Genomic DNA, 27,588 nt, shown 5'->3' with positions numbered 1-27,588 from the left:
CTTTCCCTAACATAGTGGCAAAAGAAAAATGAGCATCAGTTAGAAATGGGGAGCAGCTGAAAAAAGATGGAGATGATAGAAAAGAAGACAACGTAACTGAGAAGTGATTTTGATTGAGAATTGCAATCAGTGCTTATGATTATCCATTCCTGTATGTTCCTATACTTTGTTCTCTCGTCTGAAATGCAGATTTCACAAATAAAGCAGGAGGTGTTGCTCCCAGGACTGACTGAAAAATGCAGCTTTTTAACTTTAGCTAAAATCATTTGGAAAAGGCCTTGATGCCATGGTTTTTAGGCACTTTGTTGTTTCCTCTGGGCAGCTCCTCCCTGGGGTCTAAGGGTACAGATATTCAGTGTCAGCATCCTGGTTCTTATTCTGGGGTTTCTGCTTCACCACAAAGGCTAATGAGGCTTGTAAAAACAAAAATTAAACCAGAATGTGCCAGGTGTCATCTAAGATCCCAAAGTGGGCCTCTGGGTGTTCGGAGGGGGTCTAGGCAAGTGCTAATTGCAAAGCTTAGGATCATCAGGCAGAACTCACCTTGAGTTATAACAGCTTGCAGCAGCTGGCTGTGTTTGAGATGCAAGTAGAAGCAGAGTCTCGTTGTAGATGGGGCTATGGGTGGTCAGCAACCTTCAGGGTGCATTGAGCAGCTCTCAAGATGCTCCTACCTGAGATGGTAGTTACCTAGGAAGTTCTATCTGGAAAGTATTTTAAAAGGATATCCTGAAGCTTGGAATTATGGTTGGGGTTGGTGGTGTCTGCCAGCAGTAGCTGAGCTCTGCCTGCAGACTCCCAGTGGTGCTGAGTGGCTGGTTTCACCAACACCTTACTGGTTTCTTTGTCTGAAGTAAAATGATTGGTGGCAGCCAACTAGGTCAGTTGTGTCAGTGCTTTGTGCATCCTGATGAATCTGTATCATCAAATTCAGCACTTACTGGTGGTGTGCAGTCTGTTTGCCTTTTTTGGAATGCAGGTGCTCTCCACACTTGGGATTTGCTGTGTCTGCTTTGCAGGCCCTTTGCAGATCTCCACCAACTTTGCTGTTGGTCTATGGGAAAGCTTTGGGTCACAGGCAAAAATAAAAAGTTAAAGGTCTTGCAGAATGAATGAAAAAGCTTTTGTTGTTTTAAAAGTGGAAACGGAAGTACTACTAATAATAGCAGCAAGTTAATTAGACAACATGCAACAGTTCACAGAGCTTAAAGCCTTTGTGTTGTATCTGCCTGGCTTGTGTGGCTGCTCAGAGTCCTCCTCTTACCCTCCATCTAAATACTCAAAGCCTGGAGTTGAACTGTGTTGGCAAGACCAAAGGATCTCACTCTTTTTCACCGTAGTTATTTCCTTAAAAGTATGAATGGTCTTTATGTCTGGAACCACTGCTTCCTGTCTCGTTGATTTTCTCTACAGAATTGGGAATTCAGGATCTTAACTCTTAAAAGGAAGGTGAGGATGCAAGGCTATCTGTGCACATACATGATTTTTGCAGATGCTGCTTACCCTTAGGAAAGCATCTAACCAGGGCAGGAAACACACATAAACAAATTCCAGAAGTGTGAATTGCTCTGAGATAAAGTTAATTTGATTGCTTCTTGAACAAGAAGTCCACAATGATTTCCAACTGTATTTGTGTAAGGAATTGCATTCTACGAATGCAGGTAGATTTCCAACTGTATTTGTGTAAGGAATAGCATTCTATGAATGCAGGTGTTTTCTGTATTTTTATTCACGTAGATGTAGCTCATTTTCCCCTGATTGCAAACCCTTCTGGGTGAAGGGATTTTTTTAAAATTTATGGTAACAGGAGGGAAGATTAGTCATTTATATGTGCTGATAAAGCTTCTGAGTTGTTTTTGATCTACAGAGCTTTCATGTTCTTCACAATTCATATTTTTTGAAGTATGTTGGTTGATTTAACCATGAATACCATCTGGCTTTACCATAAATATGCATGTGTGTTTGAAGTCTGATATAGCAAACTGTTGCAGGAGAGAATTCCCTCTCTCCTGGCTTCCAGGAAAACATGTATGACCTAATGTAAAACAAATATGTAGTATTATCTCTGCACCAACCTGACATGTTTAAACAGTATTCACCCTATTTTGGGGGAAAATGCTATGAGTTGTTACTTTAGATAACCTTGTCCTTGATCTTGGAGGCTGATAGTCAGCAATTCAGTTAGATTTTAGAGGAGGCTATTTGCTTTAACTACTTTTAGATCATGTCTGCTAATGCAACTGGAGCTGTGCTGGTCAAGGTGTCAATACCTTTTGGGGAGAAATATGTTTAATACTTTTGAAAGTACATTTTTTGCGTGACAGTAATACATTGTGTTTCAATAATTCATAGTTTTATTAGCACAAAGGGAATGGATTACTTTTTATCACTTGTTATTTAAAAGATATGTGTTAATACTGTCACAATTATTGTTACGACTGTTTTAGTGTAGTCACTATTTAGCTACACTTCCAGTGGCCCAGTGTAACTTTTTCAGGTGAGAGCTGTTTGCAATCTCAGAGAATTGGCATCTTCACTCAGAGGAACAGCCTGGGCATGTTGCCCGTGGTTAAAAAACTATTTGAAAGCAGATCTGTTTGGCTTGAAATATTGTGGTTTAGGGTCCTCTACAGCTCAGCAATTGTGTCTTTTCGAGCTGCTCTTCCTGAGATGAATGGCAGAGGGTTTGAATGCACCTCATTGTTGTGCAGCGTGTCCTGCCCTTAGAGGAGCCGATCGGAACAGAACTTATCTCTGCAGCATTATGGGGTGAATTTTACAGAGGCACCAACGTTTGTGCAATTGCATTACACCAAGAGCTGCAGGCAGTGTATCAACAGTCAGGACAGCTAATAAGCTCTGTCTCTCCACAGTAATCTTTGCTATGATACAGGTCCATGTTGTGGTGCAGCATTGGTCACAGCTTAGGCAGTGTGCTCTGCCACGTGGATACATGATGCCCTGCTACATGGTGCACGTTTACTCCAGCCTGCCTTAGCAGCAGAGGACCTGAGTTCTGAGAAGTCTGGATCCAGTCTCTGTGTTGTTATCAGTTGACGATGCTTCCCTGCTGGTTTCTTGAAAATCGCCGTCTCCAAAAGCAGCACTGTGTGTTGAATAACAAACCCCTTCACATTCAGCCTCTTCAGGTTTGGGAACAGAGCCAACATTCTTGAAGAATGATTTAGTGGCCTATAAACATCTGCAAAGTGTGTAAGACTGTCAGAAACAGTAACATTGAAAGTAAAGATCATATCAGTAGCAATTCCCCTGTCCTGACACGGCATTCAGTGCAAATATTTGTTCAGTCATCCTTGCTCTCATTCTCGTTATCACAGACAGTTTCATGTTTTGCCAGAGGAGCAATTCCATCTTCTTCCACAAAGCTGTTCACATCCAAGGCCTTTGCAATGTTAAGTACCGATCTGCTACTGTTTTGGGACCTCCCACACGTGCTCCTTCCGAGTGCAGGAGCCTCATCTGCCTCGGCAAACACTCCTCTGTGAAGGGTGCTTGCAACTTCAATTAGTGAGCATCTGCAGTGTTACTGTTTTGCTGCTCCTTGAGGATTCAAGCTCAGTCTGCACTGATCTCCATGATAGCCAGGATAGGCTTTGAGCTCTTCTAAGTATGATTCTTCTGCAGAGTTGCTGGGATTGCACTGCACTAGGATTCACACCATTTTAAACACAACATGATGTTTAGGGTAGAAGGAGGTGTTTCTGCTTCTTCAAAAGCTCTTGGCAAATAGGCTTGTCTTTCTGAATGACTCTGAGCAAGCTGTTCTGCTCCAAGAGCCTTCCCCGTTTTGCCTGGTTTGCTACACTGCCTCTCACTCTCTTGGTGAATAGGAAAACTGAAAACACAGCCCTTCTTGAGATACCTCCCAGTTTACTAGAATCTCTGAGGGCCTGTTTAGAAGGTGTCTGGGAATATTTAAGTTTGGGAAGAAATCCTGTAATGGAAATAATAACAGTGCAAGCTGTGGTAAGCAGGAGCATGAAGACTGCAATAGCTTCATAAGGGAAAGCAAAGGAAACAGAACTAAACACTTGACTCAAAAATAATGCAATCAAACACTAAAATCTCTTTTGTGCAATTGGAGATGAGAATTGCCTACAGGCAACTCTTTCCACTGTGGCTCACTCAGCAATATATGGTCAGAGAGGTGTGTGACTACAGCTTTCTGTGTAGGTTGTGATAATTCCTCAGGATGCTGAATAAAGGAATTCTCATCACATTTCTCACTAGATGGGGAAAGAAATAGTTTTCTGACATACATAAGATACTTTTCTGATATTTCTGAGCTGGCCTGGTTTGAAAGAAGCCTCAAAACCCAGCTCATATCCTCATTGGGTGCTCATTGCTGCTTCTGTACCACCAAAAGCAGTAACATGAACTTACCTGAGCATCTCTGAGGACAAGATGATTAATTTGGTGATGTGCTGTTCTGTGCCATTTGATACATACCATCTGGTCCTTTTCAAACTTTAATAAAGGTGTTTTCATAAGACATCTGTAGGATTTCACAAACGGGGAATCAAGGCATCAGACAATTACAATTTGAAATCATTTTAGATATATAAGATCTTGTGGATGCTCATGATTTCATGGCTTTTTATGCATGCAAATCAACACTTTTGTTGATGAGTGCTTTGCACTGCTGAAGATGAGAGCCCAAGCTTTCGAGTCAGAGTCCAGAGACCAAGGAATGTACTGTTGCATCTGTGCAAAGATTGGTTAGAACAACTTCTCGAGCCCCACACAAACCTGTAGCACAAGCAGAGATTGCCAGTCACCAATATAATTTACTTGGTGGTGTTAAATCTATCTGATGTCTTTTATCTTCTTGTGTCCTCTTCTGGCAAGAGCCTTGGGCTGCTGTGCCATGGCACTGAGGTTGTCAGGGCAAGGTCTGACCTACTGCAGTGGGTTTGGCCCTGGCTCAACAACGTCCTGTGCCTTTGGAAAGTGGTGACCTCAGAAAATACCATGTGTGATTGTACTGCTGTATCTCACAGAACACTTAGTGTGAAGGCAGACTGCTTAGGCATTTTTATGCACACATAATGTAGAAGCAGTTACAGGTGTGTATATATTTGAAAATATCTGTATCTCCTGAAAGATCAAATATTTTTTATAATTTCACACATAATCCCTGGATTTGCAGGATCTGTTGTGCAACAGTTGTCTGGGCCTCTTTTGCAGCTTACAGCCATTTTTGTGACTGTTTGATTGTTGGAGCCCTATATGTGCTGATGCACTTTTATTACAAGCTGCTTGAATTTCTATGCTTATGATCTCACAGTAAGTTTGGGACATCACTTAGGTACCTGGGCATGTACCTGGGTATTTGTGCATGTGTCAGAGGAGGTTTAGGGTAGATATTAGGGAAAAGCTTTTCACCCAGAGGGTGGTCAGGCACTGGAACAGCTCCCCAGGGCAGTGGTCACAGGACCAAGCCTAACAGAGTTCAAGAAGCATTTGGACAACACTCTCAGGCTCGTGGTGTGTTTCTCAGGGATGTACTGTGCAGAGCCAAGAGTTGAGCTTCAATGATTCTTGTAGTTCCCTTCCAACTCAGGATACTCTGTGATTCTGTGATAAGTATTGTGCACATCTCAGCACCCTATGCAGTGGATGGAAGTAGCTATGTTTAAAGAGATCATATTTGTCAGGCAATTCTTTATCTTACAGGCAAGGGAAAGAAACTGAATTTCCTCTCTCAGACAGACTTACCCATTCTTTACTGCATGCTGCTGGCTAAACACACCATGGAAATCAGTTTTGGCATTCACTTAGAAGTTCCTCCACTTGCCTGAAAACGCAGCACCTTGTAATTTAAATTGCCTTTGTGCAGCACATGCCATGTCTGAGCCTGCTTGGCTCCCAGGGGCAGGAGAGGAGCTGGCTCCTGCAGGCAGGGCCACAGGAATGGGGGGTACATTTCTCCGAATTCTGCAGGAGGCTTCTGAAAATATCCTGTGTGCATGCATTCATATCATAACGTTACACCGCATATGTAGGGTCTGCTCCCAAACCCACAGCCAACTAGCATAACAAAATCAGATTTTACTGCTGTAGTGTCAGCCTGGGGTTGAAATATGGCTTTGAAACCCTCCCTTTCACCCTGCTTTTTTAATGAAAAACAATCGTGCTGGAGTGTAATAGTGCTTACCCTGGCTGCATTTAACTTCAGCTTTTTTATTTTTAAAGCCTTATTTTAGGCTTTAAGAGCTCCCAATTAAACTCTTTAGATCCAGAGTGAGAGTTTGAACGTGCCTGCCTGCGCAACAGCAAGTTTCCTGGGTGGGAAGAAGGATATTTTTGTATTAAAAACAAAGAAAATCGGAACAGTGGCGTGTTTTCTCCCTCCATATGCTTTACTCTTCTTTTTTCCTGATGAATCTTTATTTGTCATTTTCTCATTTGTATTTTTTTAACATCGCCCATACTCTTTCCTTCATTTCTTTTTGCTCTTCCTCTGTCCCTTTCTCCTTTTTTCTTTATTTCACCCTCCCCCTTCCCTGCTGCCTAACATGGTTTTCACTGTTAACTGCTAACGGTTTGCAACAGGAGGGCAAACCATTTCATCTGAACAGGCAGCACAGCACATGCTCAAAATCCCTTCCTAAATAATACACACACAAAAAAAGAAACCTAGGTCAGATGTTTGTTTATGCATTGTGAAATGCATGTGGGAGACTATCACCAAGGAATCTGACAACATTACACTACTAATTACATGCCAATTCAATGAGAAAATATTTGATTTCAGTCAGCTTTGCAGCAAACTTGAAAAGAAAATAATACTGTATAACCGTCAGTTTGCTAACAACTCGCCTCAACACTCCACAGCCCCAGCTCCCATTATAAACCTGCTAAGGTCTGGCCAAGAAAACAAGTCTCACACAGTGCCCTGCATCTCACCAAGGAGAACACACTGTCACTGGTCATGGGAAATTTACAGCCAGTCATGACAGCCTGAACAATGAAGTGATTTACATCAGGTTTGTATCTAGTTTGCTAACTCATAAATTCTTACATTCATGTGCATAGTCCAAGGCTGTAAGACCATTTGCACCATGCCTACTATTATGTGGGGCTTTCAGTGCACTTATTAATGCAAATATTAACATAGACTTGCAAACTGAGTTCTCTTTTATGATTTATAAAATACACCTATCGCAGTCTCTCTGGGCATGTACACTCATTTTATAAAAATCACATGTACTAAAATGTAACTAGATGCCTAATCCCAATGCAGCAGGCTCCAGGCTGCACAGGGTAAAAAAGTCTTTGGGTTCCCAGGTATTCAGGAAGAAACTTGAGCAGCAGCAGTCCTTTACAGTTAAAGCTAATATCTGAAGTTATGCTGCAAGAAGCAAATTTCAGTGAAAGATTTTCACAGAAGAGGCTTGGTCTAAGGCATGATGGATATTTCTAACATTGGCAAGACCCAACCTATGGCTTTTAATAGAATATGTCAGACTAGGGCTGTAGCTGTTCCTGGAAAAAAAAACACTGGGTGAACAGGGAAAAATATTCACTGCAGTTGTCACTGTGAGCATAAATTGTCATTATGCAGTTTGTTCATCTCAAAGGATGTAACAGCTGATGACAGGTCAGTTGTTATACTTGGTGTCACTGTGAAGCCAAAGGAGTGAGGTAACAGGGTTGTGGGGGTGACTTCATTACAAGCTGCTCTGTAACCTCCTCCTGGAAGAAAGAGAGACCAGTGGTAAAACAAAGCTTTGCTGAAAAGGAGCTTTCTCTAGAGCCTGGGCCCAGAGCTTGTTCCTGCAAGTTTCTGACAGCTTTTCTCCTCCCACCTAACTAAAAGACATGGTAATAAATCTTTGTCAGTAGAAATCCAGTACCCCTCAGAGATATGACCAGCTGTGATTGGTATCATGTGCTCTCCCAGGTCACACTGCCTTGCCATGTCTGCAGCCACAGGTCACCTGAAACTCCAACAGGGACTTTCATCCTTCCACTGAAAGGCTCTGCTGCGTGAGCACTGCTAGTTCCAATCATGTGGTTTCACACAGACCTTTCCCAGTCCAGGACCTGGTTTGGGCAGGACTGGCCTCACAAGGGACGACCCTGAATGGATCCCATGTGCAGGTGGCTCAGGGTCTGCAGGAGGTCAGCCACCAGGGCAAGTTTGGGGAATATTTCTGTTGGAGACTCTGGGGTTTGGAGCATCTTCCAGCATGAGCTTTCATGTCTGCACTTCTCAGTCAATCATCCTTAATGGGGCTGATGTCCCTGAGGAAACCTGGGAGGATGGTGCAAAAGGAAAAGGGTTTTAAGAGTTTCAGTGCTGGATGGGGTGAGTCCTGTCTGTGTGTAGAAAGCCTGTGGTAGTGTGGTTCACTGGCTGGGCAGTACCCATGTTTAGATACTCCTTTGTTTGTTTACATCAGGCTCAAAACAGGAGCCTGTGAGTGAAAGGATGTGAAGGCCAACTCCTGCTTCTTCCAGTTCAAGCTAGAGAAGCTGAGGTTTTCCTGTTTTTCAGAAGATGCTACGGTTTTTGCACCAAGATTAAATGACATTTCTTATAAGAGCAAAGAGCCTGGCCTAGTGCTTTGAGCCACCATTTCCCCTCCCTTGCATTGCTGAGAAGCCTGGACTAAGCCACCTTCCCTTCCTAGATGTGGGTGAATGTTAGTGGTGATGTGTGATTCATGCTTTGGGATCCTTGGGGGAAAAGGAGCTGTGTCAATGCAGAAGAGTACAGGAATATTAACTGCAATTAACCTAATTCTGTTCCTAAGATCTGAAAGTCTCAAATACCCTGAAATTGCAGTTTGGAAAATGCTGGAGTCAAGGTGTGTGTGTGTGTGTGTGAGAGAGTATGTGACCTACAGATATGCCTCATTTCACCACTAATTTACTCACGTATGTAAACTTCATTTTTCTTTCAGCTGCCCCAGTGTATTTCCTGTTCCTCCCTCTTTTTCCTCTTCTTGCTTGTTTTGAAAATGCTGGTCAACACATGTTAGGTCAGAGTCTCCAAAACCAACAAAAGAAAGTTCAGGAGAGACAGCGAGAGAAGCAACTGAATAATGTTGCCAGTTGTAAAATGAAGATAAGTTGTACAGGACCTTTTACTGAACCAACAAATATTTTATAGCGTTCACCATTTGGGGCCAGCAGTTCTTTTCTCTTCTTTTTTTTGAACCTCTGTTTTGAGCTAGAATAGAGGATGTGTAATTCATCAGGAATCTGTACATGTTTAAGTAGCTTCAAGAAATATGATGGTCATGTTGGACTGACCTACTGTGTCTTTACTTCCATGTCCATTTTTTCCCTACTACATAATGTTCTCTACCCTTTCCTCTCTGTCTCATTCCCTCATTCACACATTCTTTCCCCTGTTGGTTTCAAGCCATTTTTGCTTTGTCAGTGTTACCTGATAACACAAAGCAGGGTTTAAGTCAGTTGTTGCAGTTCAACTTGAGCTGGATATAATAGCAAGTGGGGGAGCAACGTGGATGCTCTTGGTCCTACGTAAGTGGCCAGTCTTGCCTTTGTTGTTCCCAGACAGGCCTTTAGTGAAGTCAGTTCATCACCACACACGTGATACTCTCTGGGCAGAATTCTTATATTCAAAGGATAAAAGGTAACTTATTAACATTATTTAGCACACCCTTAAAGCTGTCCAAGTATATAAGAGTTACTCATCTGGACTGATTGAACAGAAAGGGTCTGAGGTGTTCTGAAGTATTTGAATGTGCTGCAAGCACCTCATAGCCAGAGGGCCTTTGTACATTGTAAACTGGAGGTAAGTGATGCTAGTGTGTAGTTTAGGGATGGTTTGTCTGCAAGAACCCTACAGTGTATTTTCTTTGGATGGGCCTTTCTGATAGCAGGAGAACAAAAGAAAACATTTTAAATATAGGAGAAACCCTGGAAAATTCTCCTATATAATGTTTTTGAAATGGTCAAAATATTACTTAGACATGTTGTCTTTGGACTTCTGAGGCTCCTTTCCATCTCTGTTAAAACAAGACTGCAGGCTACCTTGCAAGAGAGTTGTCAGGATCAGCCAGTGAATATTTATGAAGAAATTTCATGGTGAAAAAAAAAATATATGCCATGTATATTATTAATAATTATGTGAGTCCTGAAAAATAGCATGCTGTATCACAAAGCTGGTATTGTCTGCTGTCTACACGCTTGGCACTGCATCCTCCAGTAAACTGTATACTGAAAACTCATACTAATGGAAAGGTATACAGGATTCCATTGGTAAGTGATTTATGGTGACTTCCTATTATAAACAAGAGGGAAAAAATATCCTGCCTTGCTGGTTTCTTTGGGCGGATGTTGAGAGCAGAATGAGACATTCCTGGCCAGGCCAAAGCTGATTCTCTGGATGCTTGCAGCTGGGAGCAGAATGAAGCACCAGAAAGTGAGGTATAAGTGACAATCCCTAATTAAAAATGTTTGAGTTTCCATTTTCACAGTGCTTACAACTTTCTGGCTGTAGAGCAAATGGCCACTGTTATAAGTGATTTCCAAACGTGTAACAAAAAGATGTTTCTGATATTTAATATTAAATAGATTTACTATAGGATCTCAATATGTGCTGAAAGCCTACGAACATCCTTTGACAAGAAGCACAGTCCTTTCTGAGACAGAATGAACCACCTTCAACAGCAGCTTCTTTTAGGGTTCAGTTAATAAATATGTCATTGAAGACAACCATGGTTTGTTTAGGAAAGTTAATTGTGCTGACCAGCTGTATATTGGTGAAATGTGTATATGCACGTTGTAGGGTAAATGTCATTTTTCACCCTATTAAATGAGTCTTGGGAACATCAGCATTGGCTTTCTCTGGAGTCACTTTACACATTGATCTAAGCTTGACAAGCATGTAGGGGTTTAAATTTGTGTGACAGTCTGCCTTGATCCAACTAGTGAGAGGACCACACTCAGGTGTATGAGATTAAAGTGAACCACAGTGCTTGGAGAGGACAGCTGTGGTGCATCCTTGGTACCTCATATGAAGTGCTGCTTCTCATGTAGTGAGAGAGGGCTCATGAGTGAAGTGCCCATTAGCACTTGCCCTGTGGTGAGTCCTCAGCTGAAGCTATTCAGTGGGATTCAGTATGCTGCATCATTTTTCCATTCCTTCTGTCACCATTTCCAGAGAAGTCACCCAGACCCAGCACCATTTCCTCAAAGATGAAATCTAGGAACATGTTGTGTGATGGTCAAGAAACTGGACACTTTCCCTTTTTGAGAATGCTCTTTGATTATTTCCATGTAACAGTTTCACCAAAATGTTGCTTTTACAGTTGAAATACACTTTGCAGTTCTTGTACAGGTTTGTCAAATAGCAAAAGCTTTAAATACCAAAAACTTTGATGAGTAGCTAGGGTAGAGCAGATAGATTACAAAATACGAAGAAAAAGCAAAGTGTTGAGTAAGATTCACCTATTTTTTATTTATTTTTATAAATTCAGTAAATTTTTGTCATCTGTGTTGTTTCTGATGTTGGTGAAAGGCCAGACATGGCCAGACTGCATTTCTTCTAGGCTGAGCCAAGCAATTAAGGCTGTAATTACACTACCAGTGTACTAAATGTCTGTATATAGATACAGGTATGGATATACTAAATATGCAAAGGACAGATATAGTCCTCCCCTCATCCAGCTCACAGCATACCCTTTTTGTCATCTGTGTTGTTTCTGATGTTGGTGAAAGGCCAGACATGGCCAGACTGCATTTCTTCTAGGCTGAGCCAAGCAATTAAGGCTGTAATTACACTACCAGTGTACTAAATGTCTGTATATAGATACAGGTATGGATATACTAAATATGCAAAGGACAGATATAGTCCTCCCCTCATCCAGCTCACAGCATACCCACATGGATGATAGTCCAAAGGGTAAAGAGTGCGAGGAAGTAGACATAGAAGAGGGCTTAGCAATCTGTCTTTGCAGCAGCACTCAGGGATGTTGGACTGCAGTGTGAGATCCATGGGCTAAAACCACTTCTTGGAGGACATCTCTGTTGTTAATGAATGGAGTCTGAACAAGTAGCCTGAATAAAGATACATGACTTAGTCAGCAGTTTCATGACATGTGAGGTAAACTCCACTTTTGCTTTGAGTTGGAACACGTTGGTTTGACTGGCAAGATGTCAAGGAGAGCATGAGGAATGGTCTTTGTCTCTCTCAATGTGATTATCTCCATCCAAAAATGTTGGTAATACTTATTTGTTCCACTAATGGCTGTTCAGACAGATGTGAACTGCTTGGATGCTATGGTAGTGCAAACTGGAATATGCTGTCAGGGGTTTGGTATAGCAGAAAAGGATTTTTGGCAAGAAAAAGGGTGTCTGTGCTTTGAAATGATGGATTTTCAGACTTCATTGTACTAACATGCTTTTACAGCAGTTATTAGCAAGAGCTTTGCAAATGATCAATGATGGTTTTATTGTAACCCAGTTTTGAGTTTCTTTGACATAAATTATTTGTTTGAAAAAAAATGTAGAATCTGAACAGAATAAGAAGATACTTGTAATTCAGCAAAAATCTTCAGCAAAGTTAAAGAAAGGGCAGCTCTTTCCTCCTGGATTTTATTTTTTAGCTTTGCTACTGCTTTTATATACTATGGGCAAGCTGCTTTCTTTTGGAGCTGGCTAAACACCAGTAAAAAATATTTGCAAATACTCCTTCAAATAAACGCTGAAATTGGAATGTGTGTCACCATTCACACCTACTTTCCTCAGAAGTTTGTACAAGCAATTTTTTTGTTCATAGGAAATATTTTCCAACAGCAAAAGAAACTGACAGATGCTTGAGAGAGGTGTATTTATATCCAGGTTTGCTCTGGCAACAATGTTCTCTATTACTTGCCATTTCCATTTCTATACCTACTGACCTACTCAGTCCTAAACCTCTTCTTGAAAATTGTATCCCAAAAAACATTGAGCAAGGCTGAAAAATGCTTTGTAGCCAAGTACGGCGTGAAGCAGGAGACTTTCGGTGTCATTCAATACCTCTTTCTGGATCAAATGCTTCTGTTTCTTATCCTCTGCATAGTTTGGACTTCCTCCTCTTGAATCTCTTTCAAGCATTGAGCTAGGAGAACTTAAGAGATACTGATTTAAGATGTGCTCTTTTGGAACAGAACTTAAACCTTGGTCACTTGTGGACATTTATGTGTAAATTTGTTTTGTAAAAGGGTGAAGGTGTGCTCAATTAAACAGCTTGGCAAAGAGCTGACCCCTGGAGTTACAGCTGGTCTCCCTGCATTTCTTTGAGTGAGACTCTGGTCTCCAGGGGTCACCTCCCAAGTACTGGGGAGGGTGGCTGTATGGGACAATGGGCTGCTGGCTGTGTTGGGCAAAGTTGCTTGTAAGTGAAGAACTACCAAGGATTGCCATGTACTTTGACACCTGCTCCACTGGAAGCTATGTTTAAAGAAAAGATCCAACTTTTAGTTAATAATCCAATGGAAATCCAGCAATAAAATTGGTTTGTAGTCAGGATTCTGGCCTCATAAAGGTGTGCCTTACTTTATGAGATTTATGCCATGTTTACAAGCTTTTGGGGTCTTGTAGCCTTCAGTGCTCATACCATTGCTGTTCCTTTTGTTTGACTTGTTCTCCATAGACATTGGAGTCAGACATTGGCTTCTTGCTCCTCTATAATGTATTTCTGTGTCAGGATAACAAGCCCACTGAATAAAGCTTATACATTTCTGCCTGGTAGGTATTTCTGGCTTCTCTGCAGTGTAAGGATCTAATGAATAGACAAATGTGACTCTTGATGAGAAAGTGTAGCTGGTGCCTGTGATGCAATTTCAGCTTTGAAGGCTGTTGACCAGGTGTACTTGTTCCTTGTATCCTTCTCAGCCTGAATGAGGCACAGCCTGGGCAAGGGGCACGTTAAAACCCACACACATCGTGCGTGCACGGTGAGAATCCTAATTTTAGTGCATACAAGAAGGCATTCACTGAAGGGCAATGAAGCTGATTTTTATTTTTAGGTTTTGCAATTCCTTATGTCCTTGGGATTTATGTTTTGAAAAACTGCTCTATCACCCTGCAAAATGTAAGTGAACGTCCAAAACCAGCTTAATTCTCACTATTGCCAAGATAATTTTTCCTAGTGTGGGATATGCTTGGCAGGGTTCAGCACCAGTTCTGTCAGTGTGGTTCTGGGGAGGCTTATGGAGGTTCTGCTTCATCAAAGCCTATTTCTGTAAGGTCATGTCTTGGGAACCTCCCCACACCATTTTTGGTTGACATGTGCCCTGCTCCAAGTTCAGGGTAGCTTTCTCCTTGCATGAAGCTGGTCTTTTACATATACCAAAACAAAGAGTTTATTTTAAATCTGTTATCAATTTGATAATTAATATTGGGTTATTTTTTCAATATACCTATTCCCTGAGCTTTCTTGGTTTAAAAACTATTAAAATAAAATAGGCTTTTTTTTTTTCCTGTTTTCAGAAAATCTGGAGAATGGACCAAATAAGTGTGAAAGGTGAGTTTTCCAAAATTTTTGCTGTTCTTATGGTTTTCCTGGTATCAGGTGGCTCTGTAAGCTGAACGTGTAAATATTTGTTGTTGCTTGAATCTAGTGCAGCTAACAGAAAAGGAACCAACAAAGATGAAACATACTGGAAGGAGATCAACGCAGCTATGGCCCTAACGAACCTTGCCCAGGGGAAGGATAAACTGCAGGGAACTACCAGCTGCATCATTCAGAAATCATCACATATATCAGAAGTAAAGACTGTTAAAGTGCCATTAGTTCAGCAGTTTTAAGAGCTGGATTATTCTTCTTTCTCATGTCAAACGGACATTTTCCTCACAGGATTGGTTTTCAGCAAAATCAGATTCACGGATATGAGGCAAATGTGGAAAATAGATCCCCTTTTACAGAATGGTCAGTTCAAAAAAAAATAAGATCCCTTCTGACTCAGACATTTTCATTGTATTCCATGAAGTGTTCAATTGCTTCTATAAAAGGCATGTAAATTATAAAAAAAACTGGTTTTATCAAAACATTAACTTATTTTATGTTAATCAAAGTGCGCATAAGATGTTTGCATCGCTATTACAGTAAGTGCCTTGCTTTCAAAAAATAAGCTATAACGTGGGCATAGGACAACAGTGTTATGCCTCAAAATGACAATGCCATAATGCTTAAACTTTGTATATTATTCCAAGTGGGCTTAAGCAGCCGAGGGCTAAACACATTACTGCTGGAGGCCCTGGAGAGTTGTGCTTGTTTGACTTGTACAAATTGGCAAGTCTTAATGAAATTGTTCCATCATTCTCCTCTCTTTTTTTTTTAATCAACAGTGTTATAAAAATTGTACAGTATGTTTTGTCAAAGTGACGATGAGGTTGTTATGCATGTTTCTTACCTGTATATGCAGTATATTAAAATACCAAAATCATTCCTTTGAAAAGTGCAATACTCTAGAACACACAAATTTAGGAAATAAGTTAATTGTTCAGATTATTTTGAATTTATACATATGCTCCCAGCTGTGTCGCTCATTAAAGGTTTCTAGTTAAGAAGGTTTTAGCCAGACTAGCTGTAAATTCAAGTTGAATTTCTATAATTTTAAAGCTTTGCTAGTGACTTGCTGAAGTTTTGATAGAAGTAAAATCAATTTCTTCTCCTTGTACAAAACTAAATCTATAGTGCCATTTATTGTTTGCAATGGAACTCAAAAACATTTCCGTGGTGGAACTTACTACTGTAATGTGGTTTAAACATTTTTATTTTGTAGGTAGTGCATAAATGAGGACAGTTAATTGGCATTTTCACATTTCTGTGAGAAAAATCCATAATATCAACTATCAAAGCCCAGACTAGAATCACAGAATGAAAAATCTCAGCATTTAAGGCAGGAGTGTTTTATGAAGATACTAAACCATGTATTAAATGTCATGTCTCTAAACTTGACTCCTATTGAGTGTAATAACTAGCATAAAACTGTGTTTGTTTTTAAGTTTTATTTGGAGGTGTACAAGGTATTCTTAAGTCAGAACAATAGTCTAATGAGGTTTACAGTGGCAAAGCCAAAATCAATTTATACATGAATCAGTTACAGAAAACTGGAAAAGAGCTGATTGTTGCTAGGATTTGGATTTTTCCTGTGGGTATTCTGTCAGGTTTTTTTCCTGCATATCCCTTTCCTTGTTTCTCTTTTTGGTGAGCCATCAATGAACAAGACAAGACTTTAGTCCTGCTCCCACTGAGTTTAAAGGCAGAACCCCCATGTCAATGGAAGCAGGACTATGCTAATGATGAAACTAACTTGCAAGTAGAGGCTGTTTCAGTTGCACTAAAATAGTCAAGATACATTGCAAATATCAGCCTTGGTGTGACTTCTTAGGAAAATTCTTGATGTAACATAACATGTTGTTGGGTTTATTTAGTGTACAATGAAAATGATTTGATATGAAAATATTTTGTACATATATATTTTTACTTTGTTTTCTAAATTGCTGATTTGCATTGACTTAAAGTGCCAAGCAAGAAATGTATGTCGTGACTGTATGAACAGTTGAAGTATATGTTCTACTGACTTGCATCATTATATGTCTAAGATTCCATGACATTAATTTTTGATACTTTACTGGATTTTGACATAATAATGTGAGTTTGTAACTAATAACAGAGAGTTAATACTTCACTTTTGTTCATACTATTATAAGTTATTCTGGTATTAAATATTTTGTGACAATAAATTCATGGTTTTGACAAACGTTTCTGTTAGAAATATTCAGTGTTTTTGTCTATATAAATGACAACAAAATTTGTCATATAAAAAAAAGTACTTTTGGAGACTTTTCTGAAGTAAAACTGGATAAGACAAGCCATTGTATAAACAACTTGTTAACAGTTCTTTTTTTAAATGATCAAAGCACAAGAATAATCTGTAAAACACATCAAGTGGGTTTTAAATTTATGAAATACTTGGCCTAATTACTTGTTACTGTTTCCTTTAATTTATTTTTTTTTCTACTGCTGCTTTAGAGTTTTCTGGAAACACAAATTCTAATGAATCATGTGTGTGTCTTTTTTTAAATAACAGAAGTCATGATCAGTGCTGAGCCAACAGCTAATGAAAACTCAATAATTATTTATGATATTGGAGAAACAAACATTATTACTATTGCTCTTCTTTGTTTCAACGTATGTTAACCATTTTAGTAAAATAAATAACTGCAAACAACATCTTGTTGCTTTGAATTAAATATTCATTTATCTGTCCTTAGGCATTTATATTTCTGGTTTTCTGTGATAGTCAGGGTTTCTCTGTACTGGAATATAGGCAGTATAGGCAAAGATAAACCAGAAATGTTACTCTTCTGATTAATACACCTTGTGGTACACAGTTATGTGAAGGAGTTTAGTGCATCCCTGCTGAAAATGACTGCAGCACGATTAGGCTGATGACTGCTAATGAAAACATGGCATGATGCTTCTAAATCCTCCACATTGCAGGAGTGCAGAGGGAAGCAATGGCTAATCACTGTCCTGAGTCACTGGAGAAGGTCCATTGGTTGGGGAAGACTTTGATCAATGAAAATCTTTCAGGAGTACAGGCTACATTTGTCTGTATTACCCTGTATGGATCTCTGGCTGTGGAACCTTGATGGAGAGGGAGATGCAATCAACCCATCCAGAAGCTCAGTGTTCATAAAAAAGAGCCCAGTCCAAGTGGTCTTCTAACTTTTGTGCCTGAGCAAAGTTGCTTCACTTGCATGGGAGGGGTGATAGCCAAGGTTTGGTAGGCAATCAGCACTTCCAGGTTGTATGATCTGCTGATCTGTGAGTTGTATAGTGCTGTAACATCTGTGGCCATGCAGCCTGTCAGAGGACATCTGGGTATTCAGTTGGTTTGTGAGTTCCTGAGAGAACATGTACAGCCTGACTTTTGCTGTTGGGAATGCATAAAACCCCTCACATCATAATCATAGAATCATAGAATTTTAGGGGTTGGAATGGACCTTGCAGATCATCTAGTCCCAACCACCCCTGCCATGGACAGGGACACCTCCCACTAGATCAGGTTGCTCAAGGCCTCACCCAGCCTGGCCTTGAACACTGCCAGGGTTGGAGCAGCCACCACTTCCCTGGGCAACCTGTTGAATTATGAGTTCCGTGGCATGTACTTGGTACCTGAGTTTGACATGAAGAAACCAACTCAATCTGCTCCCACTGACTCTGTCACATCATTTGCAACAGCTGAGCACTTGGCAACCTCTTATGAACCACTGAGAGTAAGGGGAGCTCCAGTTTTCTATTCAGGTGTCAGAATATACATTGGGATCAGGATTACAGTTGGTTATAACAGGTTGCAACAACTGCAATCACTGAGCTGTAGTTGTCACTTTGTTGCCTCATGTCCTCCATTGGTGGCCTAACTTATAAATACGTATACCAGGTGAAGCAGTTCCACCAGGGAGACTGAGAGCAAGTCCCAGGACAATACATAGGCCATTTTGAAGACATTTGATAACTTAGTGGCTTAAGTTTTAACTTGGAGTTTGGCAAAGGATGGTAGCTAGATTTGGATGCCCAAATGCAAGTGCATGAAGTAACCACTGCACTGTGGGCTAGAAGAAGATGGGGAAGGGATGTTGATATTATGTCTGTACTCTGCAAGGAAGAATGGATTTAGTTTTGTCTGGAGGAAATACTGTGTAGGCTTAAACCTATTTCTTCATTAACACTTTATCCAGATTTTCATTATGTGCCCTGTCTTTGATTAATTATGGTTTTGTCTACCTACACTATCCATCAGTGGAGATCCACAACACCAAATGTGAGATGTTATTACAGGAAGCAGTCTTGATTATAAAAACAGTCATGAGCTTCTGGAATTTGCTGTATGCTTTAAGCTCAGAAAGTCCTTCTTTGTACCCCCTGCATCATGCCCAGTGATAGGAGAGACTGCAGGAATCATTCTGCATTAGTCAAAAGGTGCCCTGTGCCAGGGAAAGGAGTTTGTGGCTGTTCTGGGCATGCTCTGGAGTACCAGGGAACTGCCTTCTCCTCCTACTTAACCACAGTGAGTGAATACTGGCATGAGGAATCACTCAGGGCCAGTCAGGAAGCATGCCAGTGGGGCACACCAGACCCTGCCTGCCAAGGCACTGCCAAGTAGTGGGACTGCAGCCACTAAGCTCAGATCCTCCTTTGGGAATCCTGCCAGAGGTTTTCAGGTTCCATAATGCCTCTGTTTCTTTCAGTCTTACATTCCCCTGCATGTCTTCCAGGGGCTGGAGGAGATGAGTGGATCTGTTGGTGAATCCCCTGTGTGGGGTGGAAATGTGTCCAGTCATCCAAGCTGCAGAAAAGCTCCACCTGGGCTATACATCTTATTCATAGTTTCTGCATTCAAAAGTGCACTAAGGACCTCAGAGCAGAGCCGTGATCTGCCAGGAGAGAAAAGCAGAACAGCAAAGCTTGTCACTACTCCTGGGGCTGGGCATAGCCTCAGATGCCACTTGCTGTGTGGCAGAGGGAAGGCTGTGTCTGTCTTCTGTCATGGCTGATCTTCTCACACATAAATGTTTCTTGCTGTGAAACCCCATGTTCTGGTATGAAGCCTTCAATACAAGTGTGCTTCCACTCAGTATTTTATGTGACTACCCTTTCTTAAACCTGAGCCTGATATTTGCAGGAAAATAGAGCCCGGACTTGGCACAGACTGAGAATACCAGATCCTTCAATACTCCACAAGCAGCTCTGAAGTCCAATTCAGTGCTTCAAGTATGGCAGACCCCTGTTTTCATTCCTGTGTTACTATGAACAGTCTGTGAGCTTCTTAGAGAATGAGAGAGAACCTCAAAGGGTTCCAAGCTCCTAACCTAACAAATCCAAGCACTTCTGAAGGTCCAAGGGCCAAGTCATGTTTCCATGGCTAAGTGCAGACAGTTACATGCCTACTCTGAGCCAGCTGGACAGAAACTTGGCCTAGTTCAGAAACTGGGTAACCAAGTTTGGCATCAAGCCTGAGCTGCTACACCAAGGTCCCCAGCGAAGCATGAACTGGGCTCAGTATGCTGTGAATACATCTGTGCAGCTTTTGGGCCTTTGCTTGTTCTATGCCTTCACTTGTTCACAGGGATGTCCCCAAATTTCTCTGTGCTTTGGTGCAGCATTTCAAAGAGGAGAATAATGCAGCTTTGTGTGGCTGAGGAGTGTGTGTAGGAGAATGCTGGCAGTTGGGAACTGCTCTGTTGAAATACCCAACCCAGCCTAGTTAGCTAGGGCAGAAAAGGGAGATGAAGTATGATGCAAAGAGCTAGCTTGCCTGGACACTGTGTTGACACACTGCAAGGGAGGCTACAGGATTCCAGCCTGCATGTGAGTTCATGTTTTATGAGCCATTTTGCCAGTGCCCAAGTGTGCTCGATTCCCATTAGCAGCAGAATTGAGACCCAAACCCACAGCTTTCACAGTGTTGGGTTGCTGAGCCAGTGTTTAGGTTTGGGCTCCATCTTGAAACTCCTCTTGTTTAACAAGAAGGGAGGCAGTTGGCTAAAATACAAGTACCATGAGAAAAAAAAAAAAAAAATAAAGAAGTGGAAAAGAGACATGAATGCCTAATGCAACAGAAAAAAAACCCAACCAAAACCTCCTTCATGTTGCTGTTATGTCAGCTTGGGTTATTGGCAGTGGAAGTGGTTATTGGCAGCGGAAGTTAGACCTGGCTCGAGGCTAATATAACTTGTGCACCTGACTTTTTAAAAGGAGCTGAGATCTGGTTTCTTTATGGATGGACTTTTCTCGTTCATGGTGTTGGTCCCTTCTTCAGATTTGCTTAACTTTCCTTTCAGCCTGTTTTTGACTTGGTTCTCCTTCTATCTTTCTTCCTGCCTGAAAAGTTTCCTGTTACATGCAGACAGCAATAGGATCATTCATGCCAAAGCTCATTCTTCTGGCTTTGCAGTTTCTAGGGCCATATAGGTGAAGGATGTATGATTCAACAAGCTGGTGTTCAGTGACAAAGTCTGGTATCTCTCTTCTCCCAGTCCAGGGTCAATGAACAGATGAAGCCTCAGGAGTGTGCAATAGAGGCTCTTCAACCAAGAAACTCCACCATCTATCACTTCGCTCCTAACTACTACTGCTTTTGGCTATCGTAACTCCCCAAAGGACTGTCAATTTAACCATAACTACCTAAGAACTGCCAAGTCTCACTTTATGAGCTGCTGTTGAGAGTTTAGCTATTTAAGGCTGATTTTAAACAATTTTTATTGGTACTTCGTGGCATGTGCCTGATTTACAATGCTGTAAATAACCACAAATTAGGGACATTTCTTTCTTTACGGTAAAGGCACATTATCTTGAGCATAAGAAAGATAGTTTGTTGGTGAGGAACTGGAGTGCAGGCCCTTTTCTGCCACAGGCTTCTTATGTGAGCCCAGGCAAGCCTAATCCTGGGTTTGGTCCATGTAGAGAAGCTGACTCTACTCTGGGGATGCTCCAAGCACCAGGGAATGTTGGGTGAAGATCCCATCTTGAGATGTCCCTCCCTGCTCACCCTGCTGCCATGAGGCTCTGTAGGTAGGAGAGAGCAGTGCAGTTTTATAAGTGGCACACTCAGTTTGATGCACTGAAGGAACTGTAGGTGTCTGATGTTAAGTGTAATTTAAAATTTCATCTCAGTCACATGTACCAAGGCAGGCATCATCTTCTGCAGCACTTCCATCTCTTCACTGACTGCAGCAGGAGAATGAGCTACTGAGTCTGGATGCCCAAATATGACACAGCTAAACTTGGGGAAGACAAACCATGCTGTCAAAAAACAAGCCATTGGGACCCACACCATGAAGAAACCCAAGAGGCTCAGGCCACCACTACCTACCTTCCAAATGAGGAGCACACTGAAGCATGGGGAAAACCTCATCCTAGGAAATGTGAAATGTCTTTAAAATACACATCTTGCAGTCCAGAAACTTGCGGATGCACAAGTTCAGGTGTAAGATGATGTTTCACTCAGCACCATCCCTGTGACTTAAGGATGTTCAACACAGCTGTCTGATTTTCCTCGTATTAACTGGTGCGAACTTGAGAATCTTCGCTCTAAGGGGGTTTAAGTTCCTTTTTTTGCACCATTTTACGAATTTTTCTACCAGGTCTGAAAAATGTAGACTGTGCTTGTCACATTCTGAAGAAATGCAGAAGTCATGCAGCAAAAGACAGCCATGCCCTGTGCTGTCATGGTGGGAGAGAACAGCAAGCCCATAGCCACCATGCTGGGGTCTTCAGTGCCTTCACTGCACAGCTCAGATGGGTTCCTCTACAATGGTAAATTTCCCATTCACGTTAGCTGTCTTCACATACAGAGCAAAATTCTACTCTATTCATAGGGAGGAGTGGGAGTGTATAGCTGAAGTACATGGCTAAATGCTTTGGGTTGCAGTTAAAATGTGAATCTTAACTTTGGGAATCTTGTGAAATGGCCACAAAATATGTGGCCGGATTTTAAAATGTTCCAAGTACTTAACGGCAGCCAGTGTAGTCGTGAAAAATGGTCAGCAGTGTTTCAGCTAGATCTTTGTGAATTAAATGCCAGGTCAGCAAATTGGAAACATTTTGTGGAACAGGATAATGGTGTTTAATTTCTTTGGATTTCTTCTTTGGAGATGATCAAATTCTGAATTTTTTGGGGTTTTTTTGAAAAATGAAGAAGCCTAGTTTTTCGGATTTGCTTTAGTTGTCTTGAAATGCAAGATAATTATAGTAAAAAAGGCTTAAATCAACATCAAAACATTGAAACTCACAAAAATATTGAGGTTTCCCAATGATGTTTGCTGACTTTTAAAAAATGTTCTTTTGGCTATTTATATTCATTTGTTTATATATTTACAATTTGTAACCCATTTTAAAACAAAATTTTAAAAGTTTTACTATCTTAAAAGTATCTACAGGATGGAAAAATACATCTCCCAGAATTGCATGGAAGAACTTTTAATACTCAGTGTCTTGCAAACAAGAGCATATTTGCATGGTGACCTGTGGATATAAAAGTCTGTATCTCAGTACTTATTTTGAGAGTACTGGTCTTTATGATGGATCACTTCAGCAAGCACAGTGCTGCTTTTGCTGTGGGTCACCTTTGTATCAGTGTCCTGTTGCCTTAAAAAAAAGAGTAGGGTTTAAGAGCTTGCTTTTGCGTCACCTTTGTATCAGTGTCCTGTTGCTTTAAAAAAGAGAGTAGGGTTTAAGAGAAACTGTAAGACTTTTGCTACTGCCTGGGATGTTGAAAGGAATTTGCATTCAGACAGAAAATGAAGATAGTGAGCATAGTACTAATGCTAGTACTTCTCAGCCTTGGAGAGCAGATGCCAACTGCAGCAATGGTAAAACCTATGTGGTCACCTTTGTATCAGTGTCCTGTTGCTTTAAAAAAGAGAGTAGGGTTTAAGAGAAACTGTAAGACTTTTGCTACTGCCTGGGATGTTGAAAGGAATTTGCATTCAGACAGAAAATGAAGATAGTGAGCATAGTACTAATGCTAGTACTTCTCAGCCTTGGAGAGCAGATGCCAACTGCAGCAATGGTAAAACCTATGTGATGTTCATTCATGCATGTTGATTACAAACCATAGAGAAAGCAAGAGAAAACTAGGGTATCAGACTGAGGAAGGCATCCCCATCACTTAAAAAGAAACCAACAGCAATATTAAATGTTTCTCAGTAAGCAGTGCAATGGCAATCAGAAAACTCAGAGTGCTCCAAGATTTGTGCCAACCTTTCACTGGCAGTGAAGCCACATACAAAAATAATTAGAAAAAACCTCAACAAACAATGAACAGTGTCTCACCATGCTTCAGGATGTAGATGGAGGAAAATCTTAGTCATTTCCAGTCTTTTAAACTCCTGACTACACTCCTAAAGCTGACATCTGCTGAGAAGGGTGTCCATAGGTGAGCAGCACAAAGATGTTCTCGAGAGCAGCCACCAGACTCATGTAACCCTGTGAGGTCATGCCCAAGGCCAAATTGGAAGAGATTTACCTAAAAAGTCTGGTGCTTTCTTCACTTTGAAGTATGTGAAGTGTAATACAGTTACACTATAACTGTAGTTATATTTATCCACCCTCTTCCACCTTTTTATTTAAAATATTTCCTTTATGGTCTGAGTTCCTGGAAAACCACATCTCTGTTACTGCTATCTCAAACAAGGCTACCTCGAATGAGTGTTTACTATGGAAACAACTATACAGGCATCACTGTTTAATGCAGTCAATATCAAACATCTTCTAAAAAGCATCAATCAGTCTCCCTTTCCGGAACAAAAGTACAAGAACATTGCAATGTTTTTGAGATTTCCTGATGGGCAGCTGGGGTGGGAATCCTATACCAAATTTATAACATGAAATATAAAAAGCATCAATCAGTCTCCCTTTCCGAAACAAAAGTACAAGAACATTGCAATCTTTTTGAGATTTCCTGATGGACAGCTGGGGTGGGAATCCTATACCCAATTTATAACATGAAATACTCCCTGTATCTGTTTCACAAGGACACGTACCAGCATGAGAGTGGGATTTGGTGGAACCTGGATTTACAACTGGAAATTAAATACAGGCATGTGGAAACATTATTGTGTAAACTAATACTGAGCTGCTTCTTGCTGCATTCCCTCAACAGCAACAAAATAGTAGCATGGAAACCAAAGGCCAAGTGTAATTTTTTTAGCTTGTTCTATGAGAATGAAAAGAAAACCAGTCCCATGCAGAACCAGGACTCATTACTTTTTCATCTGTGAAGTCTTAAACATCACAGACCCTGGGCTGAATTCTCCTTTCAGCAAAACCAATGGAGCTTTGATACTGGTTTCCACTTGAGCATGAAAGATCCCAGAGACTGTTTTTCACCTTTTACTGAGAATCCTGGCAACATGCTTCAATGTCTTGCTTTCACTAGTTTGTTTTGGTGACTCCCATTGCTCAGGAAAGAAGCATACTTCAGAGAAGCTATAGCTCAGAGACACACTGAGCCCTCAGGTGCTGGTCATTCAGAATTGTTCTAGCCTGAAGCATTGCTGCACCAATCCAGACAGGAGGGCAAAGTGCTCTAAGATGCAGCCAAGTCACCTTCATCTGTGTTTCACCCACTTCAGTCCCTGTAGATCAACCAGAAAACCACCAGAACAAACACTTGAAGCTCACCTGTGCCCTGATTCTGGCCACACCTTCACAATAGCATGGCAGAGATCCTGTAGGGCAGGATAAGCAGCCCCATATCTGGCTGTTTGCACTGTACAAAGGTGTCCACTGATTCTCCAAAACATGTGCTGCCCATCCATACAAGGGACAAACTGGGGAAGTCCAGACAGCTGGCTGACATCTCAGGGATCTGCAGGAACAGCCAGTCAAGCTGTGCGTAAGGCAGGAAGGTACTGAAAGAGTCAGCATGGACTTCTTATAAACAAATCACGTAAACCAATTTGATTTCCTTCTGTGACAATAGAGCAGAGTGTGTGTATGGGAGATTCGTAGCAGATCAGACAGCTACTAGTTAGGCTTTTGGCAACATCTTATATGACATTCTTATAAATAAGCAGTGGAAATATCATGGAGCTGAAATTACCGTTGAGAGTGTATAAAACAAGTGGAAAACTCAAAGAAGTTATTAGGGACTCATTGTCAAAGTGGAAGTATCCATCAAGGACTTCCACTGAGGTCTATCCTTGGTGGTTTGTGTTCAGTCTTTTCATCAATAGGAATAAAAGAAAGTTCTCCAGCTGTATGATATGTGCTATTAGCTTTATACAGCCAGTTCCTAGGGGGCATATAGCCTGGAAAGGGCCTCTGGCTGCTGCTGCTGGTGTGTGCTCCCCCTGCCTCCACGGTTCTTCATGGTGGTCTTGAGCAGAAAAAAAGCAGAGCTCTTGCGATGTAGAATACTGTTACACTTTTTGTTGTCAGCTTGGTGCTCCTTGCAAGTATATCACGGCCAAGGCTAGAACTCAAAATTACCTTAATACATGGCCTGAAAAATAACAGAATTCATCAACTGTATTGCAAGGACCTGTGAACAAAAGTGATGAACTGAACAGAGCATGGGGGAGTAGCTAGTAGTTCTGCAGAAGATCAAGGCTGATCACAAGGTGAAGGTGATCCAAAACCATTCTGCTATTGTGAAAATAGAAATGAAACTCTGGGTGGGATACATAGGTGTTGGACTATACGACATGTAAGTGAATGTCTTCTCTTCTGCTGAGCTCTGTTGGGACTGCACTTACAAGAGACCAGCTGGAGGCACCCAGTTACCAGATTAGGAGCAAACATGTCCTGGAATGGAAAACTGCTCAATCTGGGGTTATTAAATGTAGAGAAGATAATGTTCTTCAGGTATATGTAGTCAGCAGTCACACGAAGAGAATAATCTGTTCTTTGTACCACAGTACAGTTGAGTAATAATGGGTTTTAACTGCAGAAAAGGAGATGGTAGGTGAGTTCCTGGGTGGAATATGCCAACAGAACAAGGGGAATCAGATAAGTCAGCACTGGAATGCATTACCTGTGGGGATGGTGGGCTTTCCATCACTGAAAACCTTTTAAAGAGCAAGTTAGAGACATATTAATCAGAAATAGATGTAATTGATCCTACTTTGAGGCAGGATGGCCTCTCGAGATCCCCTCTCCACCCTAATTTTCCATTTCAGCAGTCTGCCTTATAAACATGGCATGGAGGTCTGTTGCTCAATAGATGGTTAAAAGAGTGAATAGCAGCTGGTTTATTCCTCTGTTTTTGGGAGGTGTGTTTACATTCCAGGCATAAGAGTGGAGGGGAAGGACAGCGAGTTCTGATCCCACCAGCCAGCCAGCAGAGGAGACCAGGCAGCCATCCATCAGAGGCTGTTTAACTTTCCCAGCCTTTTGGAGCCTAACATAAAGGACAAAGGTGGCTCCCAGATGGAAGACAACAGACTTGAAAAACATGGAAGCTGACAGAGAGGGATGTACATTTAACATGAAAGTGAAAATTGCCAGAAGAAGAAAGCAAGGAAATTTCCAGTTAGGTGCAATGGAACAGCTCCTGAAGGTTCTGTAAGTGCTTTTGGCCTGCATAGAAAATACTGGGCAGAAACCCTCCAGAAGGTATGTTTGTTTTGAGCAGAACCTGGAGTTCCTGCACGGAGCTTTCTGAAGGCTGTGTTGCAGGATTAGCCCAAATTCCCTCTCCTCAATGTCATGGGAGACTGAACGTTTTCACTGTTTTCTGGAGCCTGACACAGGAAGACAGACCACAGAGAAAAACATGGGAACAGATCCTATAAGCTGCTTCAAATAACACTTGCTCCAGAGCATCTGGTGAATGCTGAGAAATTCTAGTTTCACAAAAGATGCCAACAAGGGAAGAAATTATTTCACAGTTTGCCTCAAGCTTCAAAAGGGGTTGCCGAACATATTAACCAACACCCTTTTTGACAGGCTGGTTTGTGGTCACTGCTGCAAACTAACAGGAAAACAAATGCCTGTAGTACAAGCAGGGATTCGTGCTCTGCACCACAGAGCCAAGGAAATTGCCACTGGAGAATCCCTAAGGCTCTTCTGGGAGTGTGCACAGACCA

The 27,588-nt window shown here is 41.3% G+C and overlaps 1 protein-coding gene across 1 annotated transcript in view; it reads left to right on the top strand.

The window, feature by feature from the left end:
* Positions 1–14,793, top strand: part of MKX (mohawk homeobox) — a 35,677-nt gene extending 20,884 nt beyond the window's left edge. The window contains exons 3-4 of the mRNA XM_009074748.1: positions 14,476–14,509; positions 14,607–14,793. Coding sequence (XP_009072996.1) covers positions 14,476–14,509; positions 14,607–14,793 — 221 coding nt within the window. The remainder of the gene's footprint in view (positions 1–14,475; positions 14,510–14,606) is intronic.
* The last annotated feature ends 12,795 nt before the right edge of the window (positions 14,794–27,588 follow it).

Source organism: Acanthisitta chloris, unplaced genomic scaffold (genome assembly GCF_000695815.1).
Source record: "Acanthisitta chloris isolate BGI_N310 unplaced genomic scaffold, ASM69581v1 scaffold5075, whole genome shotgun sequence".
NCBI lineage: Eukaryota > Metazoa > Chordata > Aves > Passeriformes > Acanthisittidae > Acanthisitta > Acanthisitta chloris.
This window is presented reverse-complemented; position numbering and strand designations above follow the sequence as displayed.